This window comes from Salvelinus namaycush, chromosome 29 (genome assembly GCF_016432855.1).
Source record: "Salvelinus namaycush isolate Seneca chromosome 29, SaNama_1.0, whole genome shotgun sequence".
NCBI lineage: Eukaryota > Metazoa > Chordata > Actinopteri > Salmoniformes > Salmonidae > Salvelinus > Salvelinus namaycush.
The window spans coordinates 11513662-11538800 of record NC_052335.1 but is presented as its reverse complement, the minus strand read 5'-3'; the positions used below and the strand labels follow the sequence as shown (position 1 = coordinate 11538800).

General features: G+C 41.3%; 2 protein-coding genes across 3 annotated transcripts in view; one reads left to right on the top strand and one right to left on the bottom strand.

Moving 5' to 3' along the window:
• The window catches only part of LOC120024323 (centrosomal protein of 128 kDa-like), a 38356-nt gene extending 34429 nt beyond the window's left edge, over positions 1-3927 (bottom strand). For both annotated transcript variants that reach the window (XM_038968542.1, XM_038968543.1), the window contains exons 1-9: positions 3835-3927; positions 3262-3439; positions 3024-3110; positions 2721-2847; positions 2347-2480; positions 2004-2095; positions 1862-1934; positions 1501-1620; positions 534-620 (exon numbers count right to left, since the gene is read on the bottom strand). In XM_038968542.1, coding sequence (XP_038824470.1) covers positions 534-620; positions 1501-1620; positions 1862-1934; positions 2004-2095; positions 2347-2480; positions 2721-2847; positions 3024-3110; positions 3262-3420 — 879 coding nt within the window. In that variant the 5' untranslated portion in view covers positions 3421-3439; positions 3835-3927. The remainder of the gene's footprint in view (positions 1-533; positions 621-1500; positions 1621-1861; positions 1935-2003; positions 2096-2346; positions 2481-2720; positions 2848-3023; positions 3111-3261; positions 3440-3834) is intronic.
• A 1115-nt stretch (positions 3928-5042) lies between these two features.
• tshr (thyroid stimulating hormone receptor) overlaps positions 5043-25139 on the top strand; it is a 32656-nt gene continuing 12559 nt past the window's right edge. The window contains exons 1-6 of the mRNA XM_038968335.1: positions 5043-5236; positions 14626-14697; positions 19029-19103; positions 21275-21349; positions 21738-21812; positions 24804-24881. Of these exons, the coding sequence (XP_038824263.1) occupies positions 5043-5236; positions 14626-14697; positions 19029-19103; positions 21275-21349; positions 21738-21812; positions 24804-24881 (569 nt within the window). The remainder of the gene's footprint in view (positions 5237-14625; positions 14698-19028; positions 19104-21274; positions 21350-21737; positions 21813-24803; positions 24882-25139) is intronic.

Genomic DNA, 25139 nt, shown 5'->3' with positions numbered 1-25139 from the left:
CAAAAAGCACCTTCTCCACACAGCTAGGCTGCTCAAAACTAAAAAAGTTAGTTTATTTGTCCTTTATTTAAACTAGGCAAGTCAGTTTGTAGCGGTATTTAAGTTAAGAACAAATTCTTATTTACAATGATGGCCTAGGAACAGTAGGTTAATGGCTGAAACAGAGCCGTACCTAGTCGGTTGTTCTGTTCTACTCTTAGGCAGGCCTGCAATCTGAAGGCCACGTACTGTAAGCCTATGTACGTGACCCAGACTGCCAAATATCAATGCCACCAACTTGCATTGGTATCCCAGGCTGTCCAAGCGTGATACGAGGGGCTGGTATTTAAGGAGCTTGTCAGAAAAGGCCTGCTCCATGTAACAATCAAATGAGCAACTCACTTCCAAAATCAGCACCTCCAACACACACACACACACACACACACACACACACACACACACACACACACACACACACACACACACACACACACACACACACACACACACACACACACACACACACACACACACACACACACACACACACACACCTTGGTCTTCTCGCTCTCTGATCTCAGTAGTTTGTTCTTGACGGCCTCCTCAGTTTCCAGGTCCCGAGCCTCTCGCCTCCTCAGAGCCTTGAGAAGGAAACCATAGAGTAATGAATGATACGTATATGTACACACACCCCAGCACTATGCATTTAGTGTGTAGTATCACATTCAAACTAAATTAGCTAACGTGCCTTTTAGCCTTTAGGCAAGTAGAGAATCGAAAAAGGCAAAGAATAGCCTTTAGGCTAGTTGATAACCGAACAGTCAGGAGGAGAAACACGAGTAATGGTGTTACAGTCGATGGCTAGCTAGCTTCCATCTCCTCCCAAAGAGACAATGTGTTGGGTTTCTAATAGAGCTTAGCATCCCATCCCACACACTCCTGTTTCTGTGGTGTTTTGTAAAGGCTTAGTGATGTATTACAGCCCCTTAAGGCACCATCCACCAACTGACTCATCCTATCCATTCATTCACAACATGGCAGTAGAGTAGAGTAGGCCCACTGGAGTGTAGCCTTATAATACAACTACCCAGGATGACCTCTCCCTTGCCCCGTCTCTCTTTAGTAAAAGATATGATTTTCCTCTTCATTTCCTCTCCTCTTGTTTATTTACCCTTAACTTGGGAACAAATACATTATTTTCCCCTAGCCTGGGGCAGCCGGCTTCTCATTAGAAGAAGAAGCTCTCTGCAGTGGAAAGAGATGCAAACGACTTAGCCACCTCTCTTATCACTGCTTCTCTCTGAGGAGAAGAGGGGAGGATTAGAGCTGATAGATAGCTAAACACTGCCCCCCAGCGGTAACCTCCAGAACTGGTCTTAATTTGAAAACAACAACACACTGACATGGAAAAGGCTAATTGCAGGGATGGAAGGACAGCTAGAATGGTTTGGATGAGAGGGGTGGATGGTGCGAGATGAATGTGGGTTATATTAGGGAAGGGTAGAAGTCAAGGTGTCCCACCTCCTGCAGTTCATCAGACATGATACCCCGCTGTTCTGGTCGTCTGTCTGACACGCTCTCCCGCTCCGAACGCATCTCCCTCTCAATCTCCTGCAGACGCTTCTCCACACGAGACGACACCTGGGGGAGAAAGTCACTGTAGGTTACAGCACTAAGCGTTCTAAGATCACCTCTAGAGTGGAGCAGCTAACGTTGGAGTAAACATTTTTACAGTTATGTATTTAATGTGAATTCATGTATTTCCAGTGATGCTATTACATGTACATTTTAGTCACTCTTATCCAGAGCGACTTACAGCAGTGAGTGCCTACATTTTCATGCTTTTTCATACAGTTATGTTACTGTTGTGTTCCTAACTGACCGAGTCCTGTCTCTGTGAAGTCGTCAGGTGCTCGGACAGATTCTCCAAGGCTCGTCTGGTGTCAATGTCAGACCTTAGAAACAGGGAAACAGGAATGAATTAATTAATGAATGGTACATTTTGGACATTACAAGGCCGCTACCTGTTCCTCCTGAGGATTTCTCTGTCCATGTCGTCCCCCAGTCTCAGCTGGTCACTGCGCAGGTCTCTGAATGACTGGTGCAGGACGTGGACCTGAGCAGGAAGAGGAAAAAGAGAACACTTGCACTACTTAAAACGTCCACAAGGGCTGCATAATACTGTTATAGCACTGTCATAGGCTGATACTAACAGATTCAACTGTTACTGAGAAAACTTTAGGGCACAAAAACAATACAATGCGCCCTCTGCTGGTTCTTGTCTCTAACTGCACTACAACAGTGAGCGCTGAAGTGGCGATACTGAAGATGCAGAGCTTTGAAAGATAAGGTGGTCTCAGGACTTACATCCCCGTCTGGCAGGCTGGAGTCTCTGAAGCGGACTGTAGCTGATCTAGACCTCCTTCTCGCTCCTCCTTCTCCGGCCGACTCAGATCTCCCATAGTCCTTCAAGGGAGACGTGGGGTAGAAGCGCTGGCCCTCTACAAACGTACACAATAAACTGTGGGCTATATAACTATTTTATAACTGTATAACTGCACATAATTCTTTTTTCAAAATAAAACAGTTATAATAAGTAAAGTTTCTAAATGAATTCCATCTGCCCCCTGGTGTTTTGACCTTGACTATCTGTCTGTCAGGTATTGTTTTACTTAGTGTTGGCCAACTGAGACACAGCAGCATAGGTCTCACATCTAGACATTATACATAGCATATATCACCTGAGCCATAGCCAGCTTCCAGGTCGCTGGTGTGCAGGGTGGAGGCTGAGGCACTCCGGACCCCTGAGGAACTATGCAGCCTCTGGTTCTGCAGCTGAGCGATAGACTCCTCCAGATTATCCCTCAACTAGAGAGGGGGAGGGAGGAAAAGAAGGGGAGATGGAGAGACAGATGTACTAGAGAACTTCTGACAATGCGTTGATTGAGTTTTACAGCACACAACCTTCATGTATAAAATGAGACGTGGGCAATTTAAACTAAACAGTTGCAGACAGTACATTTTTTTTATATTGTTTTACTTACTGTTGCCATGGCTTCCGCCTGGTCATCTGTGTGCTCTCTGTATTGCCCCAACATCCGGTCCACTTTGTTCAAATTCCTATTAGTGTCCTGGAATGAGAAAATAGCCATTAGTGCTGGCTATAATGGTTTTCGGAATGACAATTCGTAAGCTAAATATTCGAAAAGTTTTGACTGGTTTCAACCTGAATGCACAGTTATTGACTGTCATTAGCAGGGAAAAGAAAGGAGACTAGCCTACCTGTAAAGTACTCGCCAAGGTGTTAATTTTCTCTGAAATGGCTGGAGCATCAGGACCTGTTCTGTGACTGTCCCGTCGCGACCTAGAGCTGGCATTCCGCCCCCGTGACCTCAGCCCCCTCGTCCGGTCGAAGGTGTCTGACTCGCTGGAGGATTCCATTGTTTTGGTCAGGAGTAGCCTTTAAAATGTTTTTAAAAACTTTACTGTTGATATTACTAATCGCTGATTAGCAATTTAACTAATCAGATTAGCTAGCTAGCAAGCTGGAAAATATAACGTTAGCTAGTTGCATCTCTTCTTTATGACAGCTCTTGTTTTTTATTCAAACTCAGTTAGCTGTACATTTTTATATAACTAGCTCTGAGTTTGGAAGCTAGCTAGCTAACGTGATGACTGTTAGTAAATCAGATAGAAAACTGGCTAGCTAACGTTAATATAACTGTGCTAACTATGGCTAGTTTAGCTAGCTAAACCAGACTAGCTAAACCATTTTTTTAAAACAGGTTTTATCTGGAACCATCGGTAGCTAGCTAACTCAACTAAACACACTCTCAACATATTAGCCACACTTACCAGCATGAATTAGCAACATAGAAACCGTTAACAAGTCACTTTAGCAAGTGACAACTGAAGAGGGACAAGCCAGTTTCTCTCTGCTATGGCAACTTGAACTGGCCGCCAAGAACAGGAAGACAACAAGAGTTGAACAGTTTCAAATTACATCGGGAGTTGTAGTTTTAAAAGTTACCCCAGTGACGGAATTATGTGTGAATCACATTCTTGAGAACTACATTGTCCGAAACTTGCTCTGGGGAGATGCATATTGCGCCACTGCGACCGCTTTTCAGATTACAGCACAACCCGTCTAGTTACTAGGATGCTACTGATATAAATAAGAAGATAAGAAAGATAAGAAGATAAGACTTTGTTTGTTTATTTTATGTAGGCTAGCATATGCCTGTATCTATAGCCTGTTATCTATAGCTTCGACTAATTCGTGCACCCGCACATTGACTCTGTAACGGTACACCCTTCATATAGCCCCGCTATTGTAATTTTATTGCGGCTCTTAAATTATTTGTTACTTTTATTTCTCATTCTTATTTTTTTTAGCAAATTTTTATTTATTTTAATTTTTTTAACTGCATTGTTGGTTAGGGCTTGTAAGTAAGCATTTCACTGTAAGGTACTGTACCTGTTGTATTCGGCGCATGTGACAAATAACATTTGATTTTAAAATTATAATGATTATAACTTATTGACAATTAATAATTATAATAGGTTAGTAGCTCAATTAATGAGTAGGCTAATAATACACTGAACATTAAAACACATCATGATTTTAATGTGGTGTTTTTAGGTTATGTAGATGCTTGAGCTTTATGATATGAAATTGCATTTCTAGGAAGGATAGCCTAAATACGTTATAAAATAGCCAATGAGGTAAAGAAAATCCAATATATTAAATTCCCCTACTTAACACAAGAGTGTCTCAGAAGTCTTCTGTAGACCCACGCCATAAGAAGCAAGACTAAATCCACACCTCAGAGAGAGTATCCCCAAGCGTCTCCTCTCACCGCTCTCTCACACGACACCGAGAGTCAGTGGTCAATAAGAAAACTGTCAGTATAATTGTACTGGGACGAGTCGAGTTCATGTGCTGAAATTTATGACAAACAAAGTAACGTGCTTCAACTTCAGTTTGCCGTGGGCTTCAGGTGAGAAGGTTTTCGTCAGTGCCTGAAGTGCTTTCAAATTACTTTTGATATTTTTTCAAAGAGATGACTGAAAACAACCGACACCGCTTGCAGGTGATAACATGTGCGCTGTTTACCCTCGTCACGTTACCTATCAAAACCTTGGGGGACACCGACTCCTGCCCCACTGTTTGCGAATGCTCAGAGTGGAAGACTTACACTATCTCTTGCTTTGACATTGATGTCATTCCCACATTTCCTACAAGCACAGAGACAATGTAAGTATCTGTTTGTATAGGCTTATTAGGATTGATGTGTCAGTGATCTTGAGCTGTGTGTGTGTGTGTGTGTGTGTGAAAAAGTTTGAATATACAGGTTTGAAGATAAAACTATGATTTTGAGATATATTCAGAAATTAAACTTCTGAAAAAAATAACCAATATGGCCAAAAGTATGTGGACACCCCTTCAAATTAGTGGATTTGGCTACTTCAATCACACCCGTTGCTGACAGGTGTATAAGATTGCGAAGTCAGCCATGCAATCTCCATAGACATACATTGGCAGTAAAATGACCTTACTGAAGAGCTCAGTGACTTTCAATGTGGCACTGTCGTAGGATGCCACCTTTCCAACAAGTCAGTTCGTCAAATGTCTACCCTGCTAGACCTGCCCTGGTCAACTGTAAGTGCTGTTATTGTGAAGTGGAAACTTCTAGGAGCAACAACGGCTCTGAAGCGGGGAGTGGTAGGCCACACAAGCTCACAGAACGGGACCGCCGAGTGTGTACAAATCGTCTGTCCTCGGTCGCAACACTCACTACAAGTTCCTAACTGCATCTGGAAGCAACGTCAGCACAATAACTGTTTGTCGGTAGCTTCGGTAGCTCCATGGCCGAGTAGCCTAACATCACCATATGCAATGCCAAGCGTTGGCTGGAGTGGTGTAAAGCCATTGGACTCTGGAGCAGTGGAAATGCGTTCTCTGGAGTGATGAATCACGCTTCACCATCTGGCAGTACAATGGACGAATCTGGGTTTGGCGGAATGCAAGGAGAACTATTATAGTGCCAACTGTAAAGTTTGGTGGAGGAGGAACAATGGTCTGGGGCTGTTTTTTATGGTTCGAGCTAGGCCCCCTAGTTCCAGTGAAGGGAAATCTTAACGCTACAGCATACAATGTCATTTTAGACAATTCTGTGCCTCCAACTTGGTGGCAACAGTTTGGGGAAGGCCCTGTCCTGTTTCAGCATGACAATAATTATATATATCTTTTTTAACCTTTTCTTATTTAACTAGGCAAGTCAGTTAAGAACAAATTCTTATTTACAATGACGGCCTAGGAACAGTGGGTTAACTGCCTTGTTCAGGGGCAGAACGACAGATTTTTACCTTGTCAGCTCGGGGATTTGATCTAGCAACCTTTCAGTTACGCTCTAACCACTAGGCTACCTGCACAATGCCACCGTGCACAAAGTGAGTTCCGTACAGAAATGGTTCATCGAGATTGGTATGGAAGAACTTGACTGGCCTGCACAGAGCCCTGACGTCAACCTCATCGAACACCTTTGGGATGAATTGGAACGCCGACTGCCCGACCTCACTAATGCTCTTGTGGCTGAATGGAAGCAAGTCCCCACAGCAATGTTCCAACATCTAGTGGAAAGCCTTCCCAGATGAGTGGAGGCTGTTATAGCAGCAAAGGGGGACCAACTCCATATTAATGTCCATGATTTTGGAATAAGATGTTTGGCGAGCAGGTGTTCACATACTTTTGTACATGCAGTGTATATTGGCACAGAGATGATCAAACACTAGATCGTCTAAATTACTTAATAGGCTGTTATTTTCAAGAGATTGATTTTAGTCAGTAAACATTTACAGTTTTATAAAACAGAATCCTTGGCACACTCAGTGATGCAAGGCAAACATTTCTCTTTAATGAGTTCATACCATAACGAATCTTGTCTGAGAGAACAGAGAACCAGTTTATCAGACAGCCTGTCCATGTAGCTTTGAGGGTGTTTGGGTCATGTCTGCAGTGTGTCTGTCCTCACTTGTAGTAAAGGGAAATATGCCTACATATGTGCTTATGAGAACAGGAAAGGTAAAGAAATGACCAGTAAAAAATATGTTATTGAAACAGAGACATGTATTGAAAGACATTATGCAGTTTATTTGTTATTGGTATAACTATATATTCAAACACAATTCTACAAATGTGCAAGGACAAAATCATAATTGATTAAACAAGTGACCAAATCAGTTTCTCTGAATCAGCGTTATTAAAAAGTTATCAGTTTTTCCTAAACATTTCAATAACTTTTTAGTGCTAGGGTTTGTCATTGTGTATTGGCTGCAGAGAGAAGGGAGGATATTGGCTTTGATATTAATATCTCTATTAAAGTCTAGGCCTATTCTGCCCCTGAATCCTTAACATACTATTCCTTTATCTGCACATGTCAGAGCAAACATCTCCTAAACGCTGCGACACTGAAAGACTATCCAGGCTCTGTAGGCTTTGCTTGGGAGTCAGGATTTGGTGATTTTTGGCTTTGGGATGCAGCTTAAATGGGACCCTATTCCCTAAAGAACACTACTTTTGACCATAGGGCTCTGGCCAACAGTAGTGCACTATATAGGGAAAAGGATGACATTTTGGACGCAGGTCTAGTCCTGTCTTGGGTGAGAACAGCAGGGCAGACAAAAAGGCCATGTCCACTTCACAGGATAATGATCGTCATGATAACTTTATTTGTAAAGCACCGTCGTCTGGAGACGCACTCATGAGTAGCAGATGTCACAAAGCGGAGGGAGAGATCTTTGGTGGGCTTTTGTGCAAAAGCGACCATTTAATTCCTTACTCTCTCTTATCCTTCTGGTGACTGGGGCATCTGGTGTGTCAGCCCCCAGGCATAGGGAGGCATCAGGGAGGGCAGGGCAAGGGTTTGTGGGGCATGGTGGGTCTACAGCCCTCCTCTGGCTGTGCAGGTTTAGGTTAAACAATACGTGTGATAATCTACATTCTGCTCCAGTTTGTTTTACCGGTATGCTCAGAAAACATTCCTCTGTTACCCATTCTTCAACCGTCCCCCTCCTCACCCAGCCACCATCTCATGGTCTACCAAGGACACCCATCACATGAAATTATGCTCTAATCAGTGCCCCAATTCAGCCGGCCAGACGCCCCCGCGATGCCACTGCATTCTTCACCCTCGCATAGTTTGCCCAATGCCCTCCAGGAAACAAAAGACAAAAAAATATCTCCCAAAATAGTCCAAAAAAGCCCAGCCCAAAATAGCCATCTGGCAACCTGCGTGTAAGACAGGGATGTTCTGATAGTTTAGGCGTGAATATGTTGTACTGTACACAATGACAGGGGCACATTGTTGGAGCTGAACCCATTGTGTTAGTGCTGCTGGGACTAGGTCCCTGTCTCTTTTGTGTTAACACCGTTTCAATTTAAGGGGCTTTATTGGCATGGGAAACATATATTTACATTGCCAAAGCAAGTGAAATAGATAATGAACAGTAAACATAACACGACATAATATTCCAAAAGAATAGAGACCTTTCAAATGTCATATTATGTATATATTCAGTGTTGTAACTGTGTAAATAGTTAAAGTACAGAAGTCTCTCTGTAGTACCACTGGTTAGCTACAAGAGGTTGACATATCAGCATATTGTCAATTGTTTCTTGTAGAGCATGCTAATAAAAAGTGTGTACCGTGTCTTTGTGAGTGCACGTGTGTGTGTCACAGGGGTAAGACAGAGAGTACTCTATTCAGGTTATGTGTGGGGGGGGGGGGGGGGGGGGGGTGTATTTCTGCAGTTCTTGTCCATATGTTGAAGAGTTAGATAAGAGGTAGAGGTACGGTGGAAAGGAAAGCAGAGACACTCTTTAAAAGTCTGTGTAGCGTGACTGCTAGTTCTCCCACACCAGACGCTGGGCCTGCTCGATGCACTCAAATACAATATTTACTTTTCACAGCACATTTCTCAAACATCCAGAGAGAGAGTGCCATTTGAGAATAATTAGGGAGAACAATTTTTTTCAAGAGAGGGGGAAAAACCCACAATAACTCTCTTCAGTCTCCTAACACTGGAATTCTTGGATTCATTCTAGAATAACAATTTATTTAGATCCAGGTATCCGTTGTCTATAAATCCCACATAGATTGATTAATTTAGCTCTTAAGAATCGATTCCCAAATGATTTTTAAAGTAGTCACTGTGGGTCTATAGGGTGGGGAAAAATATTGAAGTATAGAAGTGTGATTAGTTATAGGAAATTACCATGACTAATAATTATAAACACTGAACTGTTAGAATGAATGAATGACTTCAAACTGTGAACTATTTTAATTTGATAATCTGTAAATTAAGATTTAAGGAAACAAACATTATTGTCACAAAAGCAATATTCATAGTTTTTTCATTACATTCTGCTCAAAATGCAGTTACAGTAACAGAACAAAGAACAGAAGAGGAAAAACACTGAGCCCAGGCACTGCATAACCTAACACTTGATAGAACACTTGAAGACAGTGATAGTGGTAGAGTACAGATTGAAGGTTTAGCCTAGGCCTACACCAATGGCGGTCAGTGCCATTTTAAGATGATGCAATTAATTTTTTTCTTCTTCTCATGAGCATGGATTTTATTTATCTTATAGCGTGTTGGATGACTGTCATTCATATTCCATTCATCAATTTCAATGTAACATCGATAGGTTTAGGCTACTATATGATACTGGAATTTTCCAGTTGCTACAACCTAGCCTATGAACGAAGGTTTACAACGTAGGTGCACACAGGTCGAGAGAAACATTTGAGGTGACAGACAGTGACACATTCAATACCGCCTTGTACACTTTTGCCTGCATCTACCTGATCTAGGGTGTAATCATTAGTCACACAGTTGCAAACAAGTTTCTATGGGACAAATTCAGGTACTGTATGTTTATCCCTGTTTTCGTTCCATTTGCTTCCGTTTAAGAAGCATTTTTCAACAGAATTGGCGGAATGAATACACCCCTGATCACGCGTAAACTCAGTTCACTTTCATAGCAGCCACATTGTATTCCTTCTCGCATCTATGCGCTCTCACCTTCTCCCTTTGTTTGTGGACTTCAATGCACAACACATTACCTGTATGTGACCAGGCGAAAAAACCTTTCCAAGCGAAGCCATATCATAACCGCTACACACAGCCTACATCGTTGTCCCCATATTAGCGAAAGTAACATCATAGTCAACATAGCTAATAGAACTAACAAGTTAGTAAACCCGCTACAATCATGCAGTAACGTTAGTGTATAGTTAGTACGCAGTTTAGCAGTTACACCGGCAAACCCGGGGGCAATAAATTAGTAAAACCAAAAGCTTACCTTGACTTGGAAGAGTTCCAGTGTTGTGTTGGATATTCATAGCCAGCTAGCTAACATAGCATCCCTCTGTTTGAGCAAGGTGTTTGAGTAGGCTAAACTTGCTAGCTAATTCAATTAAACTCTTTTGCTTCTCCTTAATCTTTGAAGAAATTGTCTTTCTCTTTCTTTGAGACAAATACTCAACACGTTTTGAGCACTACAGTGCTAGCTAGCTGCGGCTTATGCTTTCAGTACTAGATTAATTCTCTGATCCTTTGATTGGGTGGACAACATGTCAGTTCATGCTGCAAGAGCTCTGATAGGTTGGAGCACGTCCTCTGGAAGTTGTCATAATTCCTGCATAGTCTATGGAAGGGGATGAGAATTATGAGCCTCCTAGGTTTTGTTTTGAAGTCAATGTACCCAGTGGAGGATGGAAGCTAGCTGTCCTCCGGCTACACCATGGTGCTACCCTACAGAGTGCTGTTGAGGCTACTGTAGACCTTCATTGCAATAACAGTGTATTTTAATAAATTATTTGGAGACGTGAATATGTTTAGTGTAGTTTTATCTAAAAATGATAACTTACATGTTTTACAATGTCTATTTTTATGAAATTCACTGAGGAGGATGTTCCTCCCATTGCTCCTCTAAGGAGCCTCCACTGGCCTACACTTGGCACGATTAAGGACAATTTTAGGATTTTAAGATTGAGTACAGTTTGAAGTTGTACACTGTTACGCTGTCACTTACTAAATCATTAAGGCCAATCATTAAGGCCATAAATAACCCCAGTATTGCTCCATCATTCTACTTGAGAGAGATCTAGTAGTAAACCACACTAGCCATGTTGTCAGCCACTCTCTGTTCTGACACCATTATAAATTACGAGGGTTTATCCTCTCTTGAATGACAAATTGAGGGTGTCATTTTCCCATAAAGCCTGTAGGATGCTGATTGTCTGCCCTCTGTGGCCCCAATGTAACACTGGACTGATTTTATTATGGCGTGTGTGTGTAGTAGTAGTAGGTATCCAGTGAAATGGCTCAACACATTGTGATGGTGATGGGAGTCTGCTCTGTGTATCTCTGTTTGTTTGACCTTGTCAAAGAGCTGCCGTGCTCTACGCTACCACTGACCAACCCCCTGACTAACCGCCAGCTCTCAGCACTGAATTAGTCCATTGTTTCTCCAAATTGTTCTGGCGTGCCAACCCCCCCCCCCCGCCCCCTTGTCCCATCGTCCTCGTCTCGATACAATCTTTCCAAATTAGTAAAGATTGGTGTTAAAATAGTTGTCAAATGGGAGTAGAGAAGGGTAAAGAAAAAGTTAGATCAATGTCACACATGCTTAGCAGAGAAGTGCAGGTGTTCCGAGCAGACGCTTAGGCACATTGAAGTAGGTCTATGGAGTATACGGCTCCATTACCATCTGAGTCAGAAGTCTAAAGAGGATCTCCATTTTCGTTGGCTGAAATTATTTTTGGGAAATGGTCTACTGAGCTAACTATTTATCCTAGTGAAGAGCATTTTAAATAGTGTTTCTTCTCCAGGCTTGACATTCAACTAATACTAGGGGCTCGATTTAATCCGTAGTGCTGAAGATCCACACTGTAGCACGATTGACATTTTTAAAGGTCCTTTCCGATTGAGCCGACATATGCAGCGTTTCCTGTGAAGGCAGTCATGGGAACATTGCCTTCAAATTTCTATCGCACTATGGCGCGCATCTTCTGCGCTACAGATTGAAACAAAACCTAGGTCCAATAGCTAGCTCAGCTACCGCCGCTGCGATTAACTACTGCAACAACAAACCAAAAAATATGTATGTAATGATATTGATAACAATATCACCAATGGTCATTTCTGGTGATAAACCACTAATAAACCACTTTTTAGTAATAAACCATTATAACCCAGTGTGTTTCCCCCAGCCACCAGGTCGTAGGTGTAAGCAGGGCCAGACATTGTTTGGTTTGGCTGAGAGCTGAGGGGCTAGGTCCAGGTCCACTCCTACATACTCAGACCCAACGTTCTTGTTTTCCCCTCATGTTCCTATGACAGGGTTTACACCATACACTTCAAAGAACCCTTTCATCCAGCCCTGCATTGCATGGAGAGAGAACCTAGTAACCAGAAACATACAGTCTATCTACCAATGTTGGTCTGGAGCCGACCCGGGTTAGCCGAGGCCGACTTCGCTGTAAATTAAGGATCTTGTTTGATTCTATAACAAATTTGTAATACCGACAATTCTGAAATGAAAGCGATCGACAGGCTTTGGAGTGTTCCCGAGCTTGTACCCTCACTTGCCCCCGTTCTTCATCTCCAATCCATGTCTCTCTCTCTCTTTTCACTGTTGGGTCTACTTTTCAACTCCAAGATGAATCCATGTCTTCAGCACTCTTGCGTTATGGTCTGCTTGATCAATTTCAATAGTTGTCTGCTCTGCTGCACGCCCAGTTTACAGGATACAAAGTGTATGATGAGTGTTTTCAGGGCCTATAGATCCTGCAGACTGACTGAACAAGCAGAAGGACAGGGTTGGAGTTAATTTCACAAATTCAATTCCCTCTCCCTGTAAATTCCATTTATTTCAATTCAAATTCCAGGTCAGTCTTTAAATTCAGAGATAATTCAATTGCTCTCAATTTCAATGTTAGGTAAATTCCAATGATTCATTTCCCAATTCAATATTATCCCCAACAATTCCACAAATTCCAATTTGAATTCAATTCCCTCAGGCTTTCAGGAGGATCATGTCACTGTTCAGACATTCTAGCTATACTTGAAACATAGAAATACAATTTAAAATGGTTTATAACAAATCCTGCAGTACATTTTTGACACTAAGTGTATACCAGATGGGGATACATTTTTAGGATGGGAAATTATAATACACACCATAATATACACGCACACAAACACTTACACACATGCTGTATACACACACTCACCTTGTTTGTACTCATGTTATAGCCAACTCTTGACTTCTGTATGTATTCCTTATCTTTAACTGGTGACATGTTTGTAGTTTGCATGTTTCAGTAATGAATAAAATGGTTAAATAGTTGTACTTCTTTGCTTGATTTCTTTTGTCATTTTTACTCATTCTATTTTGCTGCATAACACACTTACATTATTTGTCTACCCATATGATGTGGATCACTGTCAGGTTATTAGATGTATACGGTTCAGTAACAACAGAACCCTGTGGTTGTAGTAACACTTTTAACAGGTAGTTTGTAAATGTGTAGAATGTGTTTGTTTTGGGTCCACACTGGTAAGAATAACCCAACACAATGTTGAAACACAGAACGCTTCCCACCACTAGATCACATAACTAGACGTAAGCTGGACGTGATCTGAACGCTGCCAACAACGTAGTAGAAGAAAGTGAAAGCTGCAACGGGGACTCTAACCAGGGCTCATCTGTGGCAAAGTGAGCTCTAATGGCCATTGCCCTGAAAGCCTAGTATTCCTCTGGACAGAGGCAGTAGCCCTACAATGCTGGGATATGTCTTGTTACAATAGCCTACTGTAAGTCATTGACACAAACGTAATAAACATCATGAAACGGCCTAGGAAGTGCCATAAGTGTAAGCCAACAGAATTACTTATTTTACATGAACCTGTTTAACTGCGTTGATATGGCTTAATTGCCCATTGTCCAGACTCGTTATATTTGCACATACCATGCAGTTGCACCAGGGGAATTTAAACCAAACAGATTTTTTTTGCAGGTCTTCTGTTTACCCATATTTATTGATGAACTAATTTCCCATCATGAAAATGTATCTCCATTCCCCAATCAAAAACCTCCATCAATACCACAAAAAAAAGACATACTGCTTTTTACTCCAATCTGGCAACCCTCATAAAATATAACATGGCACCAGTATCCCAAAGTATTAAGTGAAAGTAAGCATAGAACACAGCATTGGCATTCATTTCAGTGACAACCTGGTTGATTAACAACAACAAAGGCAGTGTAAAACACCATTGCCCAAAATGCATTGCTCCAATAACTTTGAAAAGATTGTTCTGAAGTTTGCCCACGCAAAATGTATTTTCCTATGAATAAGGTTGCACAAATATTTGTGTCTTTTCCTATGAGTTAAGTCGTACCTAAACACGTGTATTTTCACACGAATTAAGCAACACAAAAATGAACAAAATCTGCTGAAATAGTTTTTGTACGTATTTGCACGATATGAGTGTTTGATTGTGTTGGATCTGTCAATTTTACATGGATCTGTAAACTTTACATTGATCAGTACTCCTCTATGTCTCTTCCAGATGGCTTCTGGAGACGCGTCTGACATCAGTGCCAGGAGATGTTTTCTCCAACCTGGTCAACATCTCAAGGATGTGAGTGAATCACCATCAGCACAATCGCACAGTCTCTTTTCACCATTATTCCCTTCCTTGTCCCTCTCTTTCTATCTCTCCGATCATCATCACAAATTCTCACCTCATTAAGCCACAAAGCTATATTTCAATTCTTAATATCCCGACTCCACATCATCCACCTATCTATTATCCTCCCTCTGATCCAAAACATTGGGATCAGGGATCCAAGCCTTTTCCAAGCCTCCTCTCGCTCTCTGCTTCCTCTCTCTCTCTTTCTCCCCCCACACTCTCTCTCTCTTTCTCCCCCCCCCAAAATCTCTCTCTCTCTCTCTTTGTCCTCTCCTCCACTTGTGCAGATGATCTGTTCTCTGTTTAGTATCACCGCTGTCTGCTAATCACAGTTGGAAGAGCTAATGCGTTTCTAGAATAGGAATGTCAGCCTTCCCACCGCAAGGGCCTAGGCATCGGCAAGGTATTCCGGTGGAGTCGCCTGTACGGATTGGTGCCTCGTTCAGGGAACGGGTTAGATGATGTGGTAAAATATCAACTCAGTAGAAGAAGGTGGAAAAGGGTATCACCAAGCCAAAATGTTGAAAGCAATGCGAAAATTTGAAATTGATTTCTTTTTGACAACTTCTCTGAAAATATACACGAGCTAGGCCTTGATCCCAGCCTGAGGCCAGTGGCTGTGTCCAAGTCCTGCATGAGGAAAGAAGAGCGAGAGAGAGCAAAAGGAGATGTTTTCCCCAGCCTCACCCAGCACACCTCTATATTGCCCAACAGAATAGCAGGTTAGCGGTTTTCGTCATCAATCTTGTTCTGGGGGCAGCTCTGCGGAGTGGTCGCTAGCTGGCACAGCCAGAAAGTAATCAAATCTGATTTTAAGCCTAACCTTAACCACACAGCTAACCCTAATGCCTAACCTTAAATTAAGATCAAAAAGTTTAAAATATATATATATATATATATCATACATTTTTACTACATAGACAATTTCGACTTAGCAGCTGCCCAGTTCTGCCTCCAGGACAAGACCCATGACAATAAGCTTCAACCTGCCACAGAATACTGGAATAGAGACCCTTTTTAACCTGTAGTCTAGACTGGAAGTACTTGTTTAACCCCCTTCATTTAGCAGCATGTAAATAGTATTTATTAGCAATCAGGAGCAATTCTAGTCTAGTGCACTGCACTTTAAATACTAACCCTGCTTTCTCACAATGAAGAGACTCATTCCATTTCTGATATAGATTCATAATCTCAGTCTGTTTGTTTTATATGCCATTAGACTACACAGTAGTTACTCAGTAATAACAAATGAAAGCAGTGGTACTGATGACTGGGTAATGGATATGTAGGGTGCATACATACCTGTTAAATTACCCATGGATTTCGAGGCATTGGGAGAGGTGGGTGGTTAAGACTATAGGACTGAGGCTAAAGCTTTGGATTGAGGATCATTAGTCTAGTAGCTTTACTTCTCACAGTGGTTCAGGTACACGCCCCTCCGTATTTATTTGGACAGTGAAGCTAACATATTTTTACATTGGGCTCTATACTCCAGTATTTTGAATGTTTCAATTGAGGCAACAGTACAGAATCTTACCTTTTATTTGAGGGTATTTTCATACGTATCTTTTTTAGCGTCCCCCCCCCATTTTAAAAGAATTAGGACAAATTCACTTATAGTGTATTCAAGTAGTCAAAAGTTTAATATCTGGTCCCATATTTTTAGCACGCAATGACTACATCAAGCTTGTGACTCTACAAACTTGTTGGATGCATTTTCAGATTGTTTTGGTTGTGTTTCAGATTGTTTTGCCCAATTAGGACCTGAATGGTGAATAATCTAGTGCCATCTTGGAGTACCTTTTATTGTAAATAAGAAAAGAATGTTTCTGAACACTTCTACAGTAATGTGGATGCTACCATGATTATGGATAATCATGAATGAATTGTAACAAGAGCAAAGATCATACCCCCACAAAAATTCTAGCCTCTCCTGTTATTGGTAATGGTGAGATGTTAGAATTTGATTTGGCAGTATGAAGTTTGTTCCTCTGTAAATTTCTCACTCATCATTATTCACGATTCATTCATGATTATCCATAATCATGGTAACATCCACATTCATGTAGAAGTGTTCAGAAACATTATTTTCTTTTTTACAATAAAAGTTACTCCAAGAGGACACTAGATTATTCACCATTCAGTTCCTATTGGGCACAACGTAATCCAAAGCACAAACAAAACAAACTGCAAATGCATCCATCAAGTTTGTAGAGTTACAAGCTTGATGTACAGTGCCTTCGGAAGGTATTCAGATCCCTTGCCTTTTTCCACATTTTGTTACGTTACAGCCTTATTCTAAAATTAATGAAGAAAAAATATAATTTAATCTATCTACACTCAATACCCCATAATGACAAAGTGAAAACAGGTTACTTTTTAAATGTGTACATTTATTAAAAAAATATAAACCAGAAATACCTTATTTACGTAAGTATTCAGACTCTGCTATGAGACGCGAAATTGAGCTCAGGTGCATCCTGTTTCCATTGATCATCCTTAAGATGTTTTTACAACTTGATTGGAGTCTACCTGTGGTAAATTCAATTGATTGGGCATGATTTGGAAAGGCACACACCTGACTATATAAGGTCCCACAGTTGACAGTGCATGTCAGAGCAAAAACCAAGCCATGAGGTCAAAAGAACTGTCCGTAGAGTTTCGAGACAGGATTGTGTCGAGGCACAGATCTGGGGAAGGGTACCAAAACATTTCTGCAGCATTGAAGGTCCCCAAGAACACAGTGACCTCTATCATTCTTAAATGGAAGAAGTTTGTAACCACCAAGACCCTTCCTAGAGCTGGCCACCTGTCCAAACTGAACAGGGAGGTGACCAAGAACCCGATGGTCACTCTGACAGAGCTCCAGAGTTCCTCTGTGGAGATGGGAGAACCTTCCAGAAGGACAACCATCTCTGCAGCACTCCACCAATCAAGCCTTTATGGTACAGTAGAGTGGCCAGACGGAAGCCACTCCTTAGTGAATGGCACATGATAGCCCGCTTGGAGTTTGCCAAAAGGCACCTAAAGGCCTCACAGACCATGATAAATAAGATTCTCTCTTGTCTGATGAAACCAAGATCGAACACTTTGGTCTGAATGCCAAGCGTCAGATCTGGAGGAAACCTGTCACCATCCCTACGGTGAAGCATGGTGGTGGCAGCATCATGCTGTGGGGATGTTTTTCGGTCAGGATCGAGGGAAAGATGAACGGAGCAAGGTACAGGGAGATCAGTGATGAAAACCTGCTCCAGAGCACTCAAGACCTCAGACTGGGGCAAAGGTTCCCCTTCCAACAGGGCAACGACCCTAAGCACACAGCCAAGACAATGCAGGAGTGGCTTCGGAACAAGTCTCTGAATGTCCTTGAGTGGCCCAGCCAGGGCCCGCACTTGAACCCGATCAAACATCTCTGGAGAGACCTGAAAACTGCTGTGCAGTGATGCTCCCCATCCAACCTGACAGAGCTTGAGAGGATTTGCAGAGAAGAATGGCAGAAACTCCCCAAATACAGGTGTGCCAAGCTTGTAGCGTCATACCCTAGAAGACTTGATGCTGCAATCACTGCCAATGGTGATTCAACAAAGTTCTGAGTAAATTGTCTGAATACTTATTTAAATGAGATATTTACGGGGTTTTTGTATATACATTTTCTAAAATTGATAACCTGTTTTTGCTTTGTCATTATGGGGTATTGTCTGTAGATTGATGAGGGAATTAAAAAAAAAAATCAATTTTATAATAAGGCTGTAACGTAACAAAATGTGGAAAAGGTCAAGGGGTCTGAATACTTTCCGAATGCACTGTAGTTGTTGCGTGCTAACTTTTTTACTACTTTAATACACAAATAAGTGAATTTGTCCAAATATTATGAAAAAAACATCTTCAAAGGGGGGGACAATATGCATAAAGTGATTTCATTTCTAAAAAGTACAACCGATAGGTATGAAAAATAGCCTCAAATGAAAGGTGACATTCTGTACTGTCGCCTCATTTGATCTCAAATCCAAAATGCCGGAGTATACAAAGTTGATCTTCACTGTCCAAATAAATACGGAAAGGAGTGTAGATGACAGTAAATCACATGTTGTATAATAATTGGTATGTTTGCGCAATACCTTTTTAATTGTATTTGATAAAATGTTACACAGTAAAACCATGTGTGTAAAGAATGTGGAAGAAAGAGTGTAAAATTGATCTTTAATTTTATTAAAGATACCGTATGTCTTTCTGTATGTTGAAAATCCCTATATCAAAGTATGATGGTTTCTTTCTTTCAGATACATATCAGTGGACGTAACACTGGCAGGACTTGAGAGGCATTCCTTCTACAATCTAAAGAAAATCACCCACATGTGAGTACATATGTACACTCCCTTCCATATGTATTTGAACAGTGAAGATAAAAATATTTTGTCTCCAGCATTTTAGATTTAAGCTAGAATGTTTCATATGAGGCGACAGTGCATAATGTCACCTTTTAATTTGATCATACAAATCTGTTTTAATGTTTAGAAACAAAAGCACTTTATAGATCTAGTCCCCCCATTTGAAGAAGTCATAAAAATACCCTCAAATAAAGGGTGACATTCTGTACTGTCGCCTCATATGAAACATTTGATCTCAAATCCAAAATGCTGGAGCTTCACAAAATGTTTTGCTTCACTGTCCAAATACATATGGAGGGGAGTGTTTTTTCTAATAATGACTCTTATTAAACACATTATGGTGAAGAAGTTAGATGAATTTGCCTTATTATTTTCAGGATCGTAAATAGTGTTCTCCCCTTCCATGCCGCAAACCATTGCGAGCGCCAGCATATGCATACACGATCAACAGATATTCTAGAACTGTTACCCAACAGCGTTTCCATAACAGTTACGGTTGACGACAACATTTCATAACATCTGAAGAGCGTGGCTTTGACGTCCCATGTTACTCTGGGGCAGCACTTTTAGCGAAGTGCCTTCTGACATAATGACGTTGGAGAGAATAATTGATACATAGAGTATCTGTCTCCTGTCCATCATCGCTAGGTCTGGGTCTAAACAGACAGACGTAACAGCGTGCAACTGGGGATGTTAGGAGAGAGTGGAAGCCAACAGTCAATGTGGTTTTCCTATCCATGCCTGAGCTGCTGTGGAGGCGTCTCATAAACAGCAAGTTGGTTTGCGTAATGGCCTTAGTTGTCTCTATATCGGCGTCTGATGTATGGTCTCTCTAAGGTCTGACCGCTAAGTTGCATGGGATGAGATCATTTAATCATTTATTTGCTTTGCGTCAAGACTTTGCTTTGCATCAAGCTGCTTCATCACAATAGTACAGAACACTGACTTTCCCCTTATCTCGTATTCCATTGATGTCCATCAGCACAGTCCCCACTGTGACAGGCTCTATATTTGGCCAATCCCTGTCCTGGCTCACGCTCTGTGATAGGCTCAAAGTGTAGAGACCAAGAGTTTCTCCCACACTAAGAAGAGTTCATAGCCCATTATTTCTATTGGATCACCAGGGCCTGTTCAGACCTGATTGGTCCAGTGGTTGTGCCACATCACATAATAATGGCATCTCTCTCCTGTTTCCTCCATGGGTCAGACACAAAGGCCGGACCAAGAGGAGGTGGAGGGTGGCAAGGGCTGTTCGGGGAATCAAGGAGCTGAGGTCTGAGAGGGAGGGAGGAGGTGGAGAGTGGGATGGGGTAGAAGGGGGTAGGGTAGCAGTTCACTGCACACAGACACACCAACTCAGGGACTGAGAGGCAGGGAGGAAGGGAGGTGGTGGAGGACGAGGTGGGGTGGAGGTTAAGGTAGCTGTTCACTGCACACAAACACACACAGTGGCTCAGACTCTCAGTGGTCAGAACATGTTGGCTAGGGTGCTGATTGCGGTTACCTAGGTGTGTGAAGGAGGGCTAGGTTCACACGTTCCCCAGCTTTCATCCACACCACATGGGTTAGACAAGCAAAGAGGAGAGCCCTCTCTTTGGCCGATGGGTGCACCAGAGTCAACACACTAATGAAACGTTAATTGAACCTTGGCTTCCAGAGTTGGATGTATGTGGAGACTTTGGAGATTTTCCTCCTCGTCTTTCCGATAGACAGACATGCACCTTGCCCTCTTCTGTCAGCACTCAGTGTGTGTGTGTGTGTGGGGGGGGGGGGGTGGGGGGGGGGGTCTTAGGGTGTGTGAGTGTGCATGTAAGTAAACGTTTCACTGTTAGTCTACACCTGTTGTTTTACGAAGCATGTGACGAATAAGATTTGATGTGTGTGTTTCAGTGAACCTAAAGCACGTACTTGACTTTTAGAGAACATGAAAGGAAACTGTAAAGGACTCGTGGGGATGAATACAACCCTATATACTACGCAACATGTCCTGTATGTTCAGTGACACAGGAATGTCAAATTACTAAGCAAAGCAAAGGATGTATGAGCACTTAATCCTAGGATACACAGAAGTACTTGTCAAACTGGAAAACATCATGTTTACTGTCATTTTTAAGGTGTATTTGTGTTTTCCATTTCAGAGAGATCCGGAACGCAAAGAGTCTGTCGTACATCGACCCAGAAGCATTTAAGAACCTTCCAAACCTGAAATACCTGTGAGCTCATTTAGAAATCCTACGTTTATTATAAGCATCTTTTTTTCAAAATCAAAACCATCTTGGCTTTGAAAACGCTAATGTAAGTGAAAAACTGACAACATTACTTTAACACAAGATACAATAGATGAGACTTGTCTTGAAATATTTGGCTTTGGCAATAATTGAGCAATTATTTCCAATCTATTCAACTTAAAAGGTTCCTATTGTATATGCCAGTACTGGCACTGTCATGTTATATTTTATACTCTGTGGTTGCTTGATTGGTGAGGGAGTCTGCTTGGTCACTGCCAGCTATCTTTCCATCTCTCTCTTGGTTTTGATTGGTATAGTCTGCTTGGTCATCGCCTGCCAGCTATCTAACCATCTCTCTCTTGGTTCCTTCTAGGGGGATTTTCAATACTGGCCTCACCATCTTTCCTGATCTCACCAACATTCACTCAGATGATATGAACTTTATACTGTAAGCAAACTGCATTACTAATACATACTACCTTTGTTAGCACTATACTCAAGTAGGTACTGTCTCACAAGTATTACAACCATAACATTCCATATTTCAGTAGTATTTCTATACATTCCAGTATTTCATTCAATACCTCACTCATTTGTCATACTAAATGTGGAAAATAATGGGATTTTTACCCGTAAGTCGATTGAGGTTTAAATCTCTTTAATGAGACTGACATCACACACACACTCTTCTTCATATTTATTTGGACAGTGAAGCTCAAACTTTTAATTAAGCTCTATACTCTATACAAAATAGCATTTGAGGCGACAGTACAGAATGTCACCTTTTTTTATTTGATGGTATTTTCATACATACCGGTTTTATCGATTAGAAATGAAGGCACTTTATGTATCTAGTCCTCCCATTTGAAGGTGTCATAAGTATTTGGACAAATACACTTATAGCGTATAACATTTTGTCAAAAGTTTGTGACTCTGCAAACTTGTTGGATGCATTTGCAGTTAGTTTTGGTTGTGTTTCAGATTATGTTGTTCCCAAAAGAAATGAATGGTAAATATTGTATTGTGTCATTTTGGAGTCACGTTGTGGGTAAATAAGAATATAATATGTTTCTCAACACATATGTGTCATGAGTGAATTGTGAATAATGATGAGCGAATAAGTTACAGTGGCATAAATATCATACCCCACCCAAAAAATGGTGGCATGATCAGTTAAATAAAAAATAGAAAATAGCATCTTTAACTTTCTCACTCATCATTATTCACGATTCATTCATGATTATCCATAGTCATGGTAGCATCCACATTAATGTAGAAGTATTTAGAAATATTATATTCTTATTTACAATAAAAGTGATTCCAAAATAACACTACATTATTTACCATTCATTTCTATTGGGCACAACCTGATCCGAAACGCATGCATCCGACACGTTTGTAGAGTCACAAGCATGATGTAGTTATTGCGTGCTAGGAATATAGGACCATATACTAAACTTTTGACTAAATGTAATAAACTAGAAGTGAATTTGTTCAAATACTCATGACACCTTCAAATGGGGAACTAGATACATAAAGTGCTTTCATTTCAAAAAACAGATAAGTATAAAAATACCCTCGAATAAAAGGTGAAAATATGCACTGTCACCTCATATAAAACATTTGATCTCAAATCCAAAATTCTGGGGTATAGAGCCAAATTAAGGATTGTAGCTATACTGTCCAAAACACATACGTAGGGGAGTGTAGAAGCATCATCCTGTCCTCTCTAAAGAGCTGTCTTATTTATAGTAAGGATTTTCCAATCCATTATGTCTCGCCTGTCGTCTAATGCCAGTGGTTACTATAGTGCTAGGAGATGTACTTAGCTATTTTCCATTCTGTGTCATTCCATTCCTTTTTTTCTACTCTCTGACGAGGTTTTCTATACACTACCAGTCAAACGTTTTAGAACACCTACTCATTCTAGGGTTTTTCTTCATTTTTTACTATTTTCTAAATTGTAGATTAATAGTGAAGACATCGGAACTATGAAATAGCACATATGGAATCCTGTAGTAACCAAAAAAGTGTTAACCAAATCAAAATATATTTGAAATTCTTCAAATAGCCGCCCTTTGCCTTGATGACAGCTTTGCACACTCTTGGCATTCCCTCAACCAGCTTTATGAGGTAGTCACCTGGAATGCATTTCAATTAACATGTGTGCCTTCTTAAGTTAATTTGTGGAATTTCTTTCCTTTTTAATGCATTTGAGCCAGTCAGTTGTGTTGTGACAAGGTGTGGGGTGTATACAGAAGATAGCCCTATTTGGTGAAAGACCAAGTCCATATTATGGCGAGAACAGCTCAAATAAGCAAAGAGAAATGACAGTCCATCATTACTTTAAGACATGAAGGTCAGCCAATATGGAACATTTCTTTGAAAGTTTCTTCAAGTGCAGTCGCAAAAAACATCAATCGCTATGATGAAACTGGCTCTCATGAGGACCGCCACAGGAATGGAAGACCCAGCGTTACCTCTGCTGCACAGGATAAGTTCATTGGAGTTACCAGTCTCAGAAATTGCAGCCCAAATAAATTCTTCAGAGTTAAAAAAAAGAGACACATCCCAACATCGACAGTTCAGAGGTGACTGTGTGAATCAGGCCTTCATGGTCGAATTGCTGCAAAGAAACCACTACTAAAGGACACCAATAATAAGAAGAGCCTTGCTTTGGCCAAGAAACACAAGCAATGGACATTAGACCGATGGAAATTTGTCCTTTTGGTCTGGCGTCCAAATTTTGGTTACAACCGCCGTGTCTATGTGAGACACGATGATCTCCGCATGTGTATTTCCCACTATAAAGCATGGAGGAGGAGGTGTTATGTTGTGGGGGTGCTGTGCTGGTGACACTGTCTGTGATTTATTTAGAATTCAAGGCACACTTAACCAGCATGGTTACCACAGCATTCTGCAGCGATACGCCATCCAATCTAGTTCGGGCTTAGTGGGACTACCATTTGTTTTTCAACAGGACAATGACCCAACACACCTCCAGGCTGTGTAAGGGCTATTTTACCAAGAAAGAGAGTGATGGAGTGCTGCATCAGATGACCTGGCCTCCACAATCCCCCGACCTCAACCCAATTGAGATGGTTTGGGATGAGTCGGACCGCAGAGTGAAGGAAAAGCAGCCAACAAAACAACAGAAAAGCATTCCAGGTGAAGCTGGTTGAGAGAATGCCAAGAGTGTGCAAAGCTGTCGTCAAGGCAAAGGGTGGCTATTTGAAGAATCTCAAATATAAAATATATTTTGATTTGTTTAACACTTTTTTGGTTACTACATGATTCCATATATTATAGAATATTACATCATTCTACAATGTAGAAAATAGTAAAAATAAAGAAAAACCCTTGTATGAGTAGGTGTTCTAAAACTTTTGACCGGTAGTGTATTTGCAACACCACCTAATTTCCTCTTGTATCTCCTCAGTGAAATAGCTGATCATCCATACATATCTGAGGTCCCAGCAAACTCATTCCGCGGTATTACCAACCAAGTGCTGACGGTGTGAGTACACAGCCATAGCTCTACAGTTTCACTGGTGTCTTCACTGTGGACTATAGGCCATTGCATTACCCTTGCTTGCAGTCTGAGAGTGCTGTGACCAGCACAGAGATGTTCTCACAAATGTCTGTCGGCGAGAAAACACCATTACATTAGATGCCAAAGCCATGGTCACATTGACAAACTGATTCAGGACACAACTAACCAATACATCGATCGAAGTGGTTCAATTTTGTTGGGGAGAACATAACACAGGGAAAT